Source organism: Chiloscyllium plagiosum, unplaced genomic scaffold, assembly GCF_037043375.1.
Source record: "Chiloscyllium plagiosum isolate Xiang-an unplaced genomic scaffold, Cpla_swu_hap1 HiC_scaffold_13, whole genome shotgun sequence".
Taxonomy (NCBI): Eukaryota; Metazoa; Chordata; class Chondrichthyes; order Orectolobiformes; family Hemiscylliidae; genus Chiloscyllium; species Chiloscyllium plagiosum.
In genome coordinates this window covers 59,161,442-59,175,439 of record NW_028270151.1, presented here as the reverse complement: position 1 = coordinate 59,175,439, position 13,998 = coordinate 59,161,442, and the positions used below count along the sequence as shown (strand labels likewise).

General features: G+C 39.3%; 1 protein-coding gene and 1 long non-coding RNA gene across 2 annotated transcripts in view; both read right to left on the bottom strand.

Moving 5' to 3' along the window:
• Positions 1 to 351: 351 nt before the first annotated feature.
• On the bottom strand, positions 352 to 2,976 carry LOC122555867 (ADP-ribosylation factor-like protein 14). The gene has a single exon (XM_043702094.2). The coding sequence runs from the start codon at positions 2,925 to 2,927 to the stop codon at positions 2,337 to 2,339; it is 591 nt and encodes a 196-aa protein (XP_043558029.1). The 5' UTR covers positions 2,928 to 2,976; the 3' UTR covers positions 352 to 2,336.
• Positions 2,977 to 10,027: 7,051 nt separating this feature from the next.
• LOC122555870 (uncharacterized) overlaps positions 10,028 to 13,998 on the bottom strand; it is a 36,581-nt gene continuing 32,610 nt past the window's right edge. The window contains exons 3-4 of the long non-coding RNA XR_006313380.2: positions 10,375 to 10,503; positions 10,028 to 10,255 (exon numbers count right to left, since the gene is read on the bottom strand). This is a non-coding gene — a long non-coding RNA (uncharacterized LOC122555870). The remainder of the gene's footprint in view (positions 10,256 to 10,374; positions 10,504 to 13,998) is intronic.

The following is a 13,998-nucleotide window of genomic DNA, read 5'->3' as shown; positions in this document are numbered from 1 at the left end:
AGATGAAAAATTCCTTAATTCAATTTTCAATTATTGGAATTGCTGAGTGCTGTGAATGCCCAGTTGTTAAACACATTCAAGACTGAAATAGCTCTTTAGACGCCAAAAGAATTGAGATGTGGAGACAGGGCAGCAGAGTGAAGTTTAGGTTGTAGGTTAATCGTGATCTTATTGAATGGTAGAGAATGCCCAAGGATCATTGTAGCCTATTGCAATTCTTGCTCCTATGACCTTAGAGAAGAGATATTCAAATATGGATAGAATATACTGTTATTGGAATAATAGTTTTCAAATTTGTACTCAATGGGAAATTGCATTGGTGAAGCACAATTTTATTCTGTATGATATAATGAAATTGATTATTTACTTCAGTTTCTAAAAAAAAGTAATAGAAATCATTACAAAAATAATTAAGATTACTTTGTATACAAACATTTTCCAATTTTGTGTCAGTTATGAAAAAGCTGACATGATTTTTGCTAATAGCTTTTGTAAGGGGAATTGCAAAATTGGCAAAAGCATATAACAGTTCATGTGAGTCTTTGGTGCTTTCATGATTCTGTTGCCTGTGACAGCAGAGTTTATAACAAAGTGGAATTTTTTTGTGTGTGTACATTTGAAACTAGCAAGTTTGAAGTAGTCCTTATCGAATAAAAAACTCCACTAATTCATAAGATTCTACTGGTTGTATATCTTGCCTATCACAAATTTGCATCCTGGTTACAATAGACAGGTTTTAGATTTCATGTTATTGTTTTCTTCAATAAGTGACATATGGCAAGGAGACAAAGTCTTTTCTGCAATGAAATTATTTCATCGTAATAAAACTTGCAGGTCTGGCTTTTGGACTTGTAGTGACTCTGCAACTTTCAGTGTTTGGTCTCAATAGTTCACTTAAACTGACATGAATTTCAGAATGCTGCACTTACATAGAATAACGTGGATATCCAGATGTTCCTGTCTGTAGTCCACGTTACCATAGAGGATATGACATAGCCAGATTGCACTAAATGGGAAATCTATGAACTGAATAGAACTTCCACTCTTATGTTATCAGTCTCATTGAAAATAAACCTTGAAAAAAAGTTACAACTTGTTGAATGAGATGGAACTATTTATTGAGACTATACTAACTTCCTAATTACTACAAAACAGCCTCACAGGCCCTGAGAAGGGAACTTTCTGTTTTTGCAGGGTCAAATTTCTCCATAATGATAAAAAAATGCACAGCCAAAAATCCCCTTTATCAAGCACCGTATATATTCCACTGGGAAGAGGGAAGTTCACACCATGCTAGATCTTTGTGGGCAGCCTTCGACAAGGTAAACGCTATAAATCAATGTTGGTTGTAAACTCCTGGCCATATGTTGTATCTTTGCTATGCATTGAAGCTGCGAGAATAAATTACTGTAATGCATTATACCCTTCTCTGCGATTGCAATTCAGGTGTTACTTCAGTTGTCATTTTTGCATCGATGTGGATCAGTTTTAGGTTAACATCGATTAGAAATTGTCAGTATTTGTTGGTGAAGCATGACTGAGTCACTTGCATTCACGTCTCTTTGCTAGGCCCACTTTTCTTACTGGATAGACTTAAGCAGCGTTCCAAAATGCATAACATATGTAATGCCTTTCATTGGGAACTGGCCCATCATATTCAAAGAATTTCGTGCTGCGACAGGGGTTAATGGTCATTACAGTTTCATCAAAGTACTTAAATTACAAGGAATTCTTCATCATATATTTTCAATTCTTTGACGCCCTAATTTTTTGACGAGACAATAAAGATTTTTGAATAAGTGAATAAACTGTTGCCGTTAAGTTGTAAATTTCGAGACAGAAGTTAAAAATAATTTATTTAAAAGACTGACCTCACAGACCCCTTTAAAGTAACAAAGATTATACCTGTCACACCATCAACATGCATTTGTATAACACTTTAAAGTAAACATACCAAAAGGCTTGATGCGAGGCTCTCGCCACATCAGAATATGTTAGTACAGATGACAGAAACAATCAAGGATGTAGGTGTTAAGGAGACATTTGAAAGGAGAAGATGGGGGTGGGAGCTGTGTTCAGATGGATATGAACCGCTTCGGGTCCAGGCAGTTGAAGGTATGGCAACTACAGTTTCTGCAATACCAATGTGATGACAACAATTTCTTTCGATATTCTTTCTTATCTGTTCCGATTTGGCAGCCTTAGAATTCTTAATCGTCGGATTTTAGGTTCAGTCTAATCACTATTACTACAAAATAGGTGAACCGTTCGTGTTTGTAGTTTCATCGAAAAGATTATCAAGAATCACCACAATATTACAACGTTTGGAACATTAATTATAACCTGTCCTCTTGAATATCACTGCCCGTTTCTTCGCTTTTAGAGTTCATTTTCTTTTTGACGTATGAGATTATCATCTTAGTGGCTGCCGTTAACCCTTCCCCCGTTTTGGCACAGCATGGCTGTACATACCAGTCTCGATCTGAGCACCATCTATTCATGTGGAAACGTTTGGTGATTTCCTCTGTAGACAGCGCTTCGGCAAGATCTTGCTTGTTTGCTATGACCACCACGGGAATGCCTTTCAACCAGTCGTTTTTTAGCATCCGTTCAAATTCTCTCTTGGAATCTTCCATCCGCTCCTTATCTGCACTGTCCACAACAAAAACAAGCCCATCGGTGTCTTGAAAATAATACGGCCAAAACTGTCGCATCTTGTGCTGTCCTCCAATATCCCAAAGTGTAAGGGTAACGCTTTTACTATGCTCCAGCATTTCCACGTTGAAGCCTATAGTGGTGGATGTGAAAAATTCAGTATCTCCGAATTTTAATCTGTACAACAAAGTGGATTTACCCGCTGCGTCCAGGCCCAACATCAAAATGCGAGCATGTTTCCTTTTAGCTTCTTTGGAGGTCAACAAACCCATCTGGACTCAGCAATGTACCTCTACGACGTAACTGTTCACCCAACTGCCAAGTTAGCACCAGATATTGGGCGTGTTCGCTGAATACTTCCGTGTCTCAGCTGCAGTTCTGTGAAGCATATTGATACCATGTAAGCACCTGCAGCTATTTATGCCGCGCCTTCTTATCAAATACAGTAAGACATGAGGATGGGTGTTGATACTGATACACCTGAGCAGAGGGCGAACTGGGGTAACAAGTGTGTGTTTGCATGAAGGGAGTGAACACAAGGTGAGCCTCACATTGTTGCCTAATTTGCATACACTCTATCAAGGTATCGTTCAGCTTGTTGCAGCAATCTGTTTCATTTATTTGATTACGAATTTGTATGAAATACAAATATGATATCTGTACGATCATTTCTAAGATATATATTACATAGACACTTTGGACAATTGTAGGAAATACATTTCTCTATTCAGAGTTCTCACATAAACACCTGTAACAAATAATTTTCTCCATTTTCAAATACTTCCTGCTTAAAGCCTAGCGACTTTTTAAAATTCAGTTATGGGATGTGGCTCGGCCAGCATTTATTACCCAGCCCTGGTTGACCTCACGCCTTACCCCCTTTAAAATTGCAGTTAGACTTTACCAAATAAAAATACAATTGTTGAGAATTATGTTATATTGACATATTTACATAGCTTTTTCAAAATACAAAGTTATATTCGGATTTTGCTAACCAAGGCTTTAAATCATGTTTGCGCACAGCATAAAGACCGAGATCAGTCTTCATTCTTTATTTGTTTTGAGGGTGTACATATACAACCTTCAGACTGAAACCGGTGCAATCTTGTTTTGAAATTATAAAATACCAAAGATTTCTTGGCATTAATTCACCATCGTCACCAGGTCAAGTGATGAAATCATACAGGATGTACTGAATAACACGTGTACGATTCGTAAGAACAATCCATCTAGGTATAAATGAAAATTCAATCTTCAGAGAAGGAGAACGTAACTGTAATCCTCAAAGAGAGACGACAGCTAGATTCGGCAAATCCAGAATAACGAGAATAACAGATAAAACACTGAGAAAAAAATGAGTTCTCTTTGCCATCTGGAAGGTTTAAACATTGATGCAATTGAAAAGGAAGCACCATTGCTCTCATGTAGGACGAAGGTCAGCAGAAATGGGACGAAGTCAGATTGGGATATCTGGTCTGCGCAAGTGGGTTGGACCGAAGGATCTGTCTCCGTGCTGTTAGAGTGAGAAGGGAAGAGAGAGATAGAGGAGCAGAATCGGAAGATGGAGTCAAAATGGGAGGAAGACCCTGTGCAGCATGAAAAGGTCATAAACGCTGAATAGCCTTCTCACTGCCGTAGGTTCAATGTGCTCCTTGATAATGAAAAGTTAATTTACGAAATTATCAAGGAATTTTTTTACTATGTTTCAAACAAGGTTAGAAAGAGAATAATCAATGTGCATTACAAATCATGAAGCAAATGGATAATGCTCCACTGATCAGCTAGATGTCTTTAAGAAAGCAATTGAAGCAATGAACCTGGCCATGAAGTGGTTCTTTAATATGAATTATTTAACATTCCACTAAGAACATCTAAATAACACAAATTTCCAGAAGCAATCCTACATTATTGCAATTTTTAGTTCATTAAGGATCACTTAACAATTGCATTCCAATTTCAGAATCAAATGTAATGTTGGGTACTGTGTTTTGGGTTTTGCAAACACAAACTAGTTAGGCATGATGAGTATACTTGTCCGTTGTGAACAACTAAAAGGGAAATGTTCTATGATCAATCCACCAGTCTTTGTGATATGCAACCTACATTTCTAGCATCACACTGGCATTGAAATTCAAAAAACACATTGCTCTTGGCAGAACAATCTTTTGGCTTGAATGCAGTATCCTGTTATTGATGAACACCATGCAAATTACCAATGTGAAACAGCATTAATAAAAAGGGATTTCTTGGCAGATTGAATCATATTTTGACATTGCATCTGTTTCAACTCAACAGGTGGAAGCTATTTTCTGGTTCATTTTTCAGGATGTCTTGAGCAGTTAGAGTCAATCTGTTTGGTTTAAAGTTTGTACAACTTTAAACTTGATAGTTAACTGTCACTCATAAACAAACTGGTTAATTTCCCATGGTTATGCTTCTCCCAATCAGAATCTGTCAAACTATCAGCACATTTTTCTCATACGGTATAAATTTTGTTTTTCCTTTACACTGGTACTTGTTATGAATTGTTCTTATGAATGCAAAATATAAAGCTTTCACAAAATGTGACTTTTTCAGCAATACCAAAGAAAAGAAAGATATGTTGAAAAATGAGATGATACAAATGGAATGGAGGAGCGATTTTTGAGAAGATTTATAATCAGGTTGAGGTTCGGGCTGCAAGTTCGCTTGCTGAATGCTGACTCTGGTCCTCAGGATCTCTGGTGCTGACCAGTGAGTCACCGTGCTGGCCACCTAAAACACCCATTCACCCCTCTCCTACAAATTACAAGTAGCTTCTGTTTTTGCTTGTAAGTTAAGAAACAATGCCTGCTAATTAGACAGAGTACAGGTTAAAGTACTGTTTTTATGAACAATTGAATAGCAATCTTTGCTAAATCGAGCCAATCAATGCATCTGATGTTAATCAAATCCTTTCTTGCCAATCTGGCAAAAATGTGGAGCACGTGACAGGAATCAAAGCAGTTCCCTCAGTTCTATTTGTTAATTTTGCATATGTACCACCTGGTACCAGACTTGGGAAAATGATAATGAAATGAACAAATTGCCAGAATGCTTCACACTTTGCTACATATACTTAAGTGAACTTTGCACCTTTATTACAAGAAAAGGCATTGCTGAGTCTATGACTCATTAAACAGGGAAAATACATAAAACTTAAAAATTCAATTTTTGTCAGAGAGGAATTTTACTTTATAAAGTGTTATTGAAATAAATTACATACTTAATCAAAAATATAGTAAAAAGTACTTTATTGGCTAAATAAAATATTGTCTTAAAGCACATCTTAAACAGTTAAAGATCTGATCAACACTTTTTTTATTGGTGCCTACTCCCACCTGCTCCACTGTTGCCTCATCCTTTTTCTTTCTTTACTAATGACCTTAACACAGTGAATTAAAATGTTACAAGATATTAATCTATGAAACTTTAGAGTATGGACTTTGTAATATCAAACTCATTAAATTCAACTAAAAGAGCACCAGGACAAAAGGACATTTTGTAATCTTTTCAAGGACAACTGCAAAGAAATCCAATTAACACTATTTGCTGTTCAGTTCTTGCTTTGATAATTATTAACTTCAACTGTCATGTTTCATGGAAGATGTTTACTAAAGACTTACATCTGCCATTGGAGGTAAAGCTACAGACTCATAATATGATAAGCACCAGTGAAATTATTGACAACTGAGCAAAATCCCTGTAACTTTTCCTTCCTCCTGTAAAATCTGAAGGATTTCATGAGCATTTTGTTGAATAGTATGACGTTAAACAAAATACATTTTTAGCAGTTTTTATTGGCTTTTATTAATTTTTTGATATCACGGGATGAAAAATGATCAATAGCATTAGTGCATGATAGTGAATTTTTTAAAAATCTGGCATGTTGTGAAACAGGATGACAGTTTGCAATCAACCCATTCTGAAATATTGGTGATGAAGAATTTCACATAAAATGTATCAAATTTATGTTACTGTCAATTGTTATAGCTTAAACCGGGGTTTGGAAGTAACATCTGTACAACATTGGCAGATGATGTCATTTCAGTACTGTTGCTAATTTTTTTTCCCCTGAATAAAAGATGATAGTATTGCTCTGTTAGAATATTAGAAAACTGATTTGACTCCATTAGCTGATGTCACAGCAGCTGTTGATGCCATACGTAATGGACAGCTAGCCCTGCAATCACTGCTCCCTTTCAGCCAGGAGTTACAGCCTGCCTACCTTCCAAGAGCCTCTACTTTACTATTTTCCTGGTGACAAAGGAATTGAATGGAAACTGACAACCACAATGGAAGAAGGAAAACTCTGGGGGGGGCCATATGGTTCAGCAGTGCCTTCCTGCAGGTTACATGGGCAAAAGCAAAGTGGGAAGTCTTCTTCCCAATGGATGGGAGGAGGAGATCAGCTTTTCTGACAAAGCAACCTGTGCTGATATTGCAGAGGAGGTCATCAGCCATAGAATCACCCCAAGAACCTAGAAGCAGTGTCATATGGGCATCATTATTTATTCAGTCTGCCGCTTTTCATTTGGGTTTATGTATGGTAGTGCAAGGGGGTACGTTTGGTGAAGAGAGAGTGACCAACCGGTGAGGAGCAAGGTGGGTGAGCACAGCATATCCTATCAAAAATGGTTGCATTCCACTGAGAGGGTGTTTGTTATCTTTGCCGACCCCCATATGATCCCTTGACAATGGTTACATTCAAGAGTTATTCATGTATAGGTATTCTTGGTGGACTGCTGGATAGATGTTCTTTTTGTCTTCCGGGGGAAAGTAAGTGTTCACCTGTGCTCTTGCAGGAGACTATAGCCCACAACAGAAAGGAAAAGTGAAGTCTGGCATCATTTCTATATGATTTGACCCCTGTGGGGAAAGAGGACTTGGAACTGACAGAGTAGTAGGGCAGCCATGCAGCTGTCGATGGCATAGCAGGAATTTTAATGTAAGTGAATGAATGAATGAGTGCAAGGGCTTCTGGGACCCATGGAACTACATCGTAGGAATAACTGGATTGAGGCAATAGGAAACACTCACCTTGTCAACCTAGTCTCTCACAAAGACTAGAGTCAGAATGAGACTACTGGAGAGATTTCAGCCAGACTAGGATGTCTGAAGAAGCTTCAGTGGATGCACCTTCACATCATTTCCCTTAACTGACCAACTGTGACTCTCAGTTGGTCGGGAGGTGTTCATGTATAGATTAAATTCACATCATGATACAACATCATGGACACCTATTAGACTGGCTTTTGGAGGCCAGTCTTATGCTGACTTCTAGGCTGATGATTTGCCTCTGAAGGTATTGGAAACATACCAATAGGACTGTTGCCATGCCACATATGCATAAATTACAATGTGATGTCAGGTCACTAATCCAACTTCATTCATGCTGCTCTTTTATAATTCAGAGGTTGGGTGGCAGTGGCAGAAATTGACAGCCCACTCACTATTTTAAAAATGTTTATTACAGCGACATAAATGCCAGATATGAGGACATGTTGTAAAAGCAGATATAAAGACTCAGGATGGGAACATGGCTATATTCAACAGAAGAAAGACTGTTGCTGAAAATGGAAATGTTTAACTTTGATTTCAGTTTCTAACTGAGGACATTTTTTCAGGGAAGTGGTTATTCAGAATGTGCTACAAACAAGTATGTGCACTTCATCAATTTATTGTTAGACCATTCTCCGATGGAAATTGTGCATTCTGGAGGGAGAAAATGAGGAGGGAAGTTGTTCAGGGACAGGTGCACCCTCTGGTCCACAAGGGGCTTTGTGTGCATGCAACCACAGGCAGGCAGAAATAGGCAAAGGCACTATCGTTGCCAATCGTGTCTCCAGTGTAAGAGTGGGCGGCACGGTGGCACAGTGGTTAGCACTGCTGCCTCACAGCGCCAGAGACCCGGGTTCAATTCTCGACTTAGGCGATTGACTGTGTGGAGTTTGCACATTCTCCCCGTGTCTGCGTGGGTTTCCTCCGGGTGCTCCAGTTTCCTCCCACAGTCACAAAGATGTGCGGGTCAGGTGAATTGGCCATGCTAAATTGCCCGTAGTGTTAGGTTAAAAGGGGTAAATGTAGGGGTATGGGTGGGTTGCGCTTCGGCGGGTCGGTGTGGACTTGTTGGCCCGAAGGGCCTGTTTTCACACTGTAAGTAATCTAATCTAATAACACTCATGTCCTAATGCTAGGACCAAAGAAGACTGCACCTAACAAAAGAGACGGTCACAACCCTGTGTGACATACTCATGTCATGCTTCCAAATGTTTTGACGGCCACTCGATGTAAGTAACATTGGTCTTGAATTTCTTCACTTCTGGTTCATTCCAGGTATCATGACAAACCTGAGTGGAATTTAACAGCCTGCACCCCATCACTGCATAATGTTTTTACAAATGCCATATTATGGCATGCCCATTAGTTTATCTCAATTAACACCATTGCTGGAATTTCCAGATATTCAAGGGTAACCAATTGCACACACTTGGCAATAAAAGCTCCATTTGGACAGCCAGAGGTATTTGTCAATAGGAAAGGGTATCCAAATGCAGATTATGTGTGATCATAAACAAAGGAGAATGCAAGTGTGTGCATGATCTCCAGAATTCTATCAAAACAAGTCAGTCACAATTCACATATACACAGCCATTCTTAGGTGCCAGGAATTTCATTGGCCTAGAATCTTTGGATGACTGGCTTCTGAGAAATCAAGGTTGCCATCTCAAGTGATGGTTAATGACCTTGGTGAGAATCTACACACATAGCCTGTGAAATGAGATAACAATAGACAGACATCCACCATGGCCATCACTGACAAGCCTTAGTGATCTACTGAAGATGAGATTAGATGTCTGGGCAGATCAGGAGGCACTCTGCGACATCTCTGCTCAAGTACCACTGATTGTCATGCTCTTGTTAGTACCCAAGCTAATAGCAATACAGGGAAAGTCAGATTTCAGAGGGAAACCTGGCTTCACAGACCATAAGTTTTATTCTCATTATTCTTTTTACCTTGGAGGTCAGTCGCTAAGCATACACACGAAAGGCTGCAAATGTACTTTTAACAAAACAACATGAAAAAGTTTATTTCACACAAGAGACAAAACAGCAACTACTTTACCACTGTCCAAGACCTGTGTGAAATGGTCTTGTTACAAATACCAGAAAGAAAGATACAAATGTTTAACCCCACAACAACATTACACACAATCAAACCTCAGTGCATGGTCACCTTATCTCCACTTTAAAGCACCTTGTCTAGATGGTATATGTGCAGTTTGCAAATCACCTGACATCCAACACCACTCACAGAGCTAATCCAAAATGAAACTAAAAGTCATGTCTTCCACTTAACATATAATAGAAAAATAATCACACTTAAATATCTACATCATTCCTACAATTTAGAACACAAGTTCTCAAAAATTAAAATATGTTATGACCTATCAGCATAGTTTCCAGTGCATTGCACAACCTGATGTTGTAGAGTGAAGCCCTGCAGAGGAGGATGTGATGGTGAGAACTGTATCCTCCAAGGATATGTCTGATGATGAGGAAGGTGAGCCATGGCAGCCAACTGCTTAAGACAAGGAGAAGGAAGCCTTAGATGCCAAGGAGTTGGGAAATTTTCTAATAACGTAAAGATTTCTTAGAAACATGTTATGTAAGCACTGAGAACATCTTAGCTGAACTCACTTTTTCCTGGTATCTCTCACACATCAAGAGGAGGGCCATGTGTGCATGTGCCAATGTAGAGAGGCACCAAATGAGGATGATCAGTGGAACCGACATATGCATAAACTCTTTAAGCAGCATGCAGTCAATCTGAAACCAAACCACACTATCATGAAAATATAAAATGCAGCTGAAGAATTAAGTGAAAAGAACAGTTATGAAATGATAAAATGATTCAACAATCTTTGAGTCTCAAAATGGAACAATCACACTTATGAACATGCATGTGACTTATGTGGCATTTTCTTAACTTTTTCTGGGAACAATGACATGGTATACACACCCCCATGCCAGATGGTGGGAGACTTGTGTCAGAGTCATAGAGTTACACAACATGGAAACAGGTCCTTCAGTCCAACTCATCTGTGCTGATCACATATCCTAAACTGATCTAATCCCCTATGTCAGCATTGGCCCATATCGCTCTAAACCCTTCCTATTCAAATACCTATCCAAATGCATTTTAAATGTTGTAATTGTACCAGCCTCCACCACTTCCTCTGGCAGCTCTTCCATACATGCACCACCCTCCTCATGAAATAGTTGCTCCTAAGGTTCCTTTTAATTATTTCCCCTCTTCCCTTAAACCTGTGCCCTTTAATTTTGGACTCCCCGCCCTGGGAAAAAAAGACCTTGGCTGTTCACCCTATCCATGCCTTTCATGATTTTATAAACCTCCAAAAGGTGACTCCTCAGTCTCCGAAGCTCCAGTGAACAAAGCTCAGTCTATGCAGCCTCTCCCTGGAGCTGAAACCCTCCAATCTTGATAAAATCATTACAAATCTTTTCTGATCTCTTTCAAGTTTCACAACATTTTTCTATAGCAGGGAGACCAGAATTGAACACAGTATTCTAAAAAGTGGCCTCATCAATGCCCTGTACTCAATGCAAAACCAATGATCGATAACCAGTATTCCTTTGCCTGAGATTATTTTGTCAGGTGTCCTTTGGCTTGAAACTTTGTGCACTCTGGCATGGTGTAATAGTACTGCACAATGGCAGGAAACTCACCTGTTGCTGCTGTACTTGGAAACATTTATGTTAACAGCAGAGGGGTAGAGGAAAAGTGTCTCCATCAGAAACATCCTGAGGTATAATTCCCAACTGTGCAGCAGCTGCTCATCCTTCACCGTGAGATCCATTTGGCCCTACCTTCTTTCTTGAGAGGAACCAGTTCATGCATGTAACTTCAGGTTCCTCGCCTCACTCTCATCTTGACTCTAGGTTTCAGAGCTCAGACTAAGGTGATGTAGCCAAATACTTTGGATGACCTCATGGCTGTTGACCTCCTCTGTGCTCTCCATCTAGGCTGCAGTGGTCTGGCTGGGAGGTCTCCTCTTCTTGATGCTCAGTATGGAGACCTTCAGCTGCTCATTCACAGCCTAGAGGAGGGCTTGTAGGGAATCATTACCAAGCCCGACAATCTGGCCCTATGGATCTATTCTTGGTCTACTGCCCCCAGCAACTTTTCTCTCTGTTATATGATGACTGTGGAGAGGCAAAGACGGAGTTAAATGATATAATTTGAGTCCACAAACATACAAATTAGGAGTAGATGTAGTCCATTCAACTCCATAAACCTCCGACATCACATATGATCATGGCTGTTCTGATTGTAACCTCAAATCCATATTTTAACCTACCCCTGAAACATTTCCACCCCTTTCTTAATGAGAATCTGTTCATATTTGTATTAAAAATATTTAGAAATACTGCTTCCAATATCTTCTCAGAAAAAGAGTTCTAAAGATTCACAACCATCTGAAAGAAAATCTTTTGCCTCATCTCTGTTTTAAATAGGTGACCCTAGTTATTAAAATAGTGATCCCTAATTCTTGATTCTCCAATAAGAAAAAACATCCTTTGATATCTAATCTGTCAAGACCGTTCAGGCTTTTATGTTTTTTGATCAAGCTACCTCTTACTCTTCTAAACATTACCAAATACAAGCTCAGTCTGTCCAATCTTTCCTAATACACCCACCTACCCATTCCAGGTATTTCCGAACTATGTCCAATGCATTTACATCCTTTCTTAAATAAGTTGACCATTACTGTGCATTGTACACCAGATGTGGACTCACCAGTGCCCTGTATAACTGCAGCATAACCACCCTACTTTTATATTCAGTTCCTTCAAGCTAAATGACAAATTAGTTGCCATACCTGCTTTTATGTAAGGAGAAAGTGAGGTCTGCAGATGCTGGAGATCAGAGCCGAAAATGTGTTGCTGGAAAAGCGCAGCAGGTCAGGCCGCATCCAGGGAACAGGAGAATCGACGCTTCGGGCATAAGCCCTTCTTCAGGAAGAAGGGCTTATGCCCGAAGCGTCGATTCTCCTGTTCCCTGGATGCTGCCTGACCTGCTGCGCTTTTCCAGCAACATATGTTTGGCTCTGCTTTCATGTAAGTCATGCATGAGAATACCAAATTCCCTGCATCTCAGAGCTTTGTAATATCTCACCATTTAGATAATGTGCTTCTTTTTAATTCTTCCTCCTAAAGTAGGCAACTTAACATTTTCCCACATTATAATCCATTTACCACATCCTTGTCGTCTCATTTAACATACATATCTTTTTGGAGCCTTCCCACCTATCTTTGTGCAGTCAGTAAATTTGACAACCATACCTTCTGTCTTTTAATCTAAGTCATATGAATTGTGAATGTTGAGTTCCCAGCACTGGGACCTGTGTAACTCCATTCATTATATCTTGCCAAAGACATTTACATGCTTATTCTCTGCTTCCTGTTTGCCAGCCATACTTCTATCTAGAACAGTATGCTACCTACCAGATCATGAGTTTTTATTATTTGCAATGAACTTGCTCTGGCACTTCATTAAATGCCTTCTGGAAACCTAATTACAATCCATCCATCCTTTATCCGGAGTCCCCTGTTATCACCATGTAAATCTCTGATAGATTAGTCATAAGAGATATCCCTTTCACAAGACCATGCCGACTGTGCCCAATTACCTTGTATTTAACCAAATATCCTGCAGTAACTTATTCAATAATAGCTTCTAACATTATCTCTATGACAGATGTTAAGCTAACTGGCCTGTGGTCCTTGCTTTCTGCCTCTCTCCATTTTGAATGAAAGAGTTACATTGGCTACCTGCCAATCTAATGAATCCTGAATCAAGTGAGTTTTGGAAAATTAAAATTAATGCATCAACCAACTCACTAGTCACTCCTTTCAACATCTGAGGATGAAGTCCATCAGGACCTAAGCACTTGTCAGCCATACAATTAAATTACTCAGCACCATTTCTCTGGTCAAAGTCAGAAGTCACATAACACCAGGTTAAAGTCCAACAGGTTTATTTGAAAACGCATGCTTTCAGAGTGCTGCTTCTTCGTCAGTTGAAGTGACCTGACACTTCACCTGATAAAGGGGCAGCGCTCTGAAAGCTTGTGATTTCAAATAAACCTGTTGGACTATAACCTGGTGTCGTGTGACTTCTGACTTTGTCCACCCCAGTCCAACACTGGCACCTGCACATCACCACTTCTCTGGTGATTGTGATTTTTCTGAGTTCCTCTCTCTCCTCCATTTTTTAATTTATTGCCGCTTACTTCTTAC

Excerpts from the sequence above, each read along its gene's own strand:
- LOC122555867 (XM_043702094.2), bottom strand. The coding sequence starts at position 2,927 with ATGGGTTTGTTGACCTCCAAAGAAGCTAAAAGGAAACATGCTCGCATT.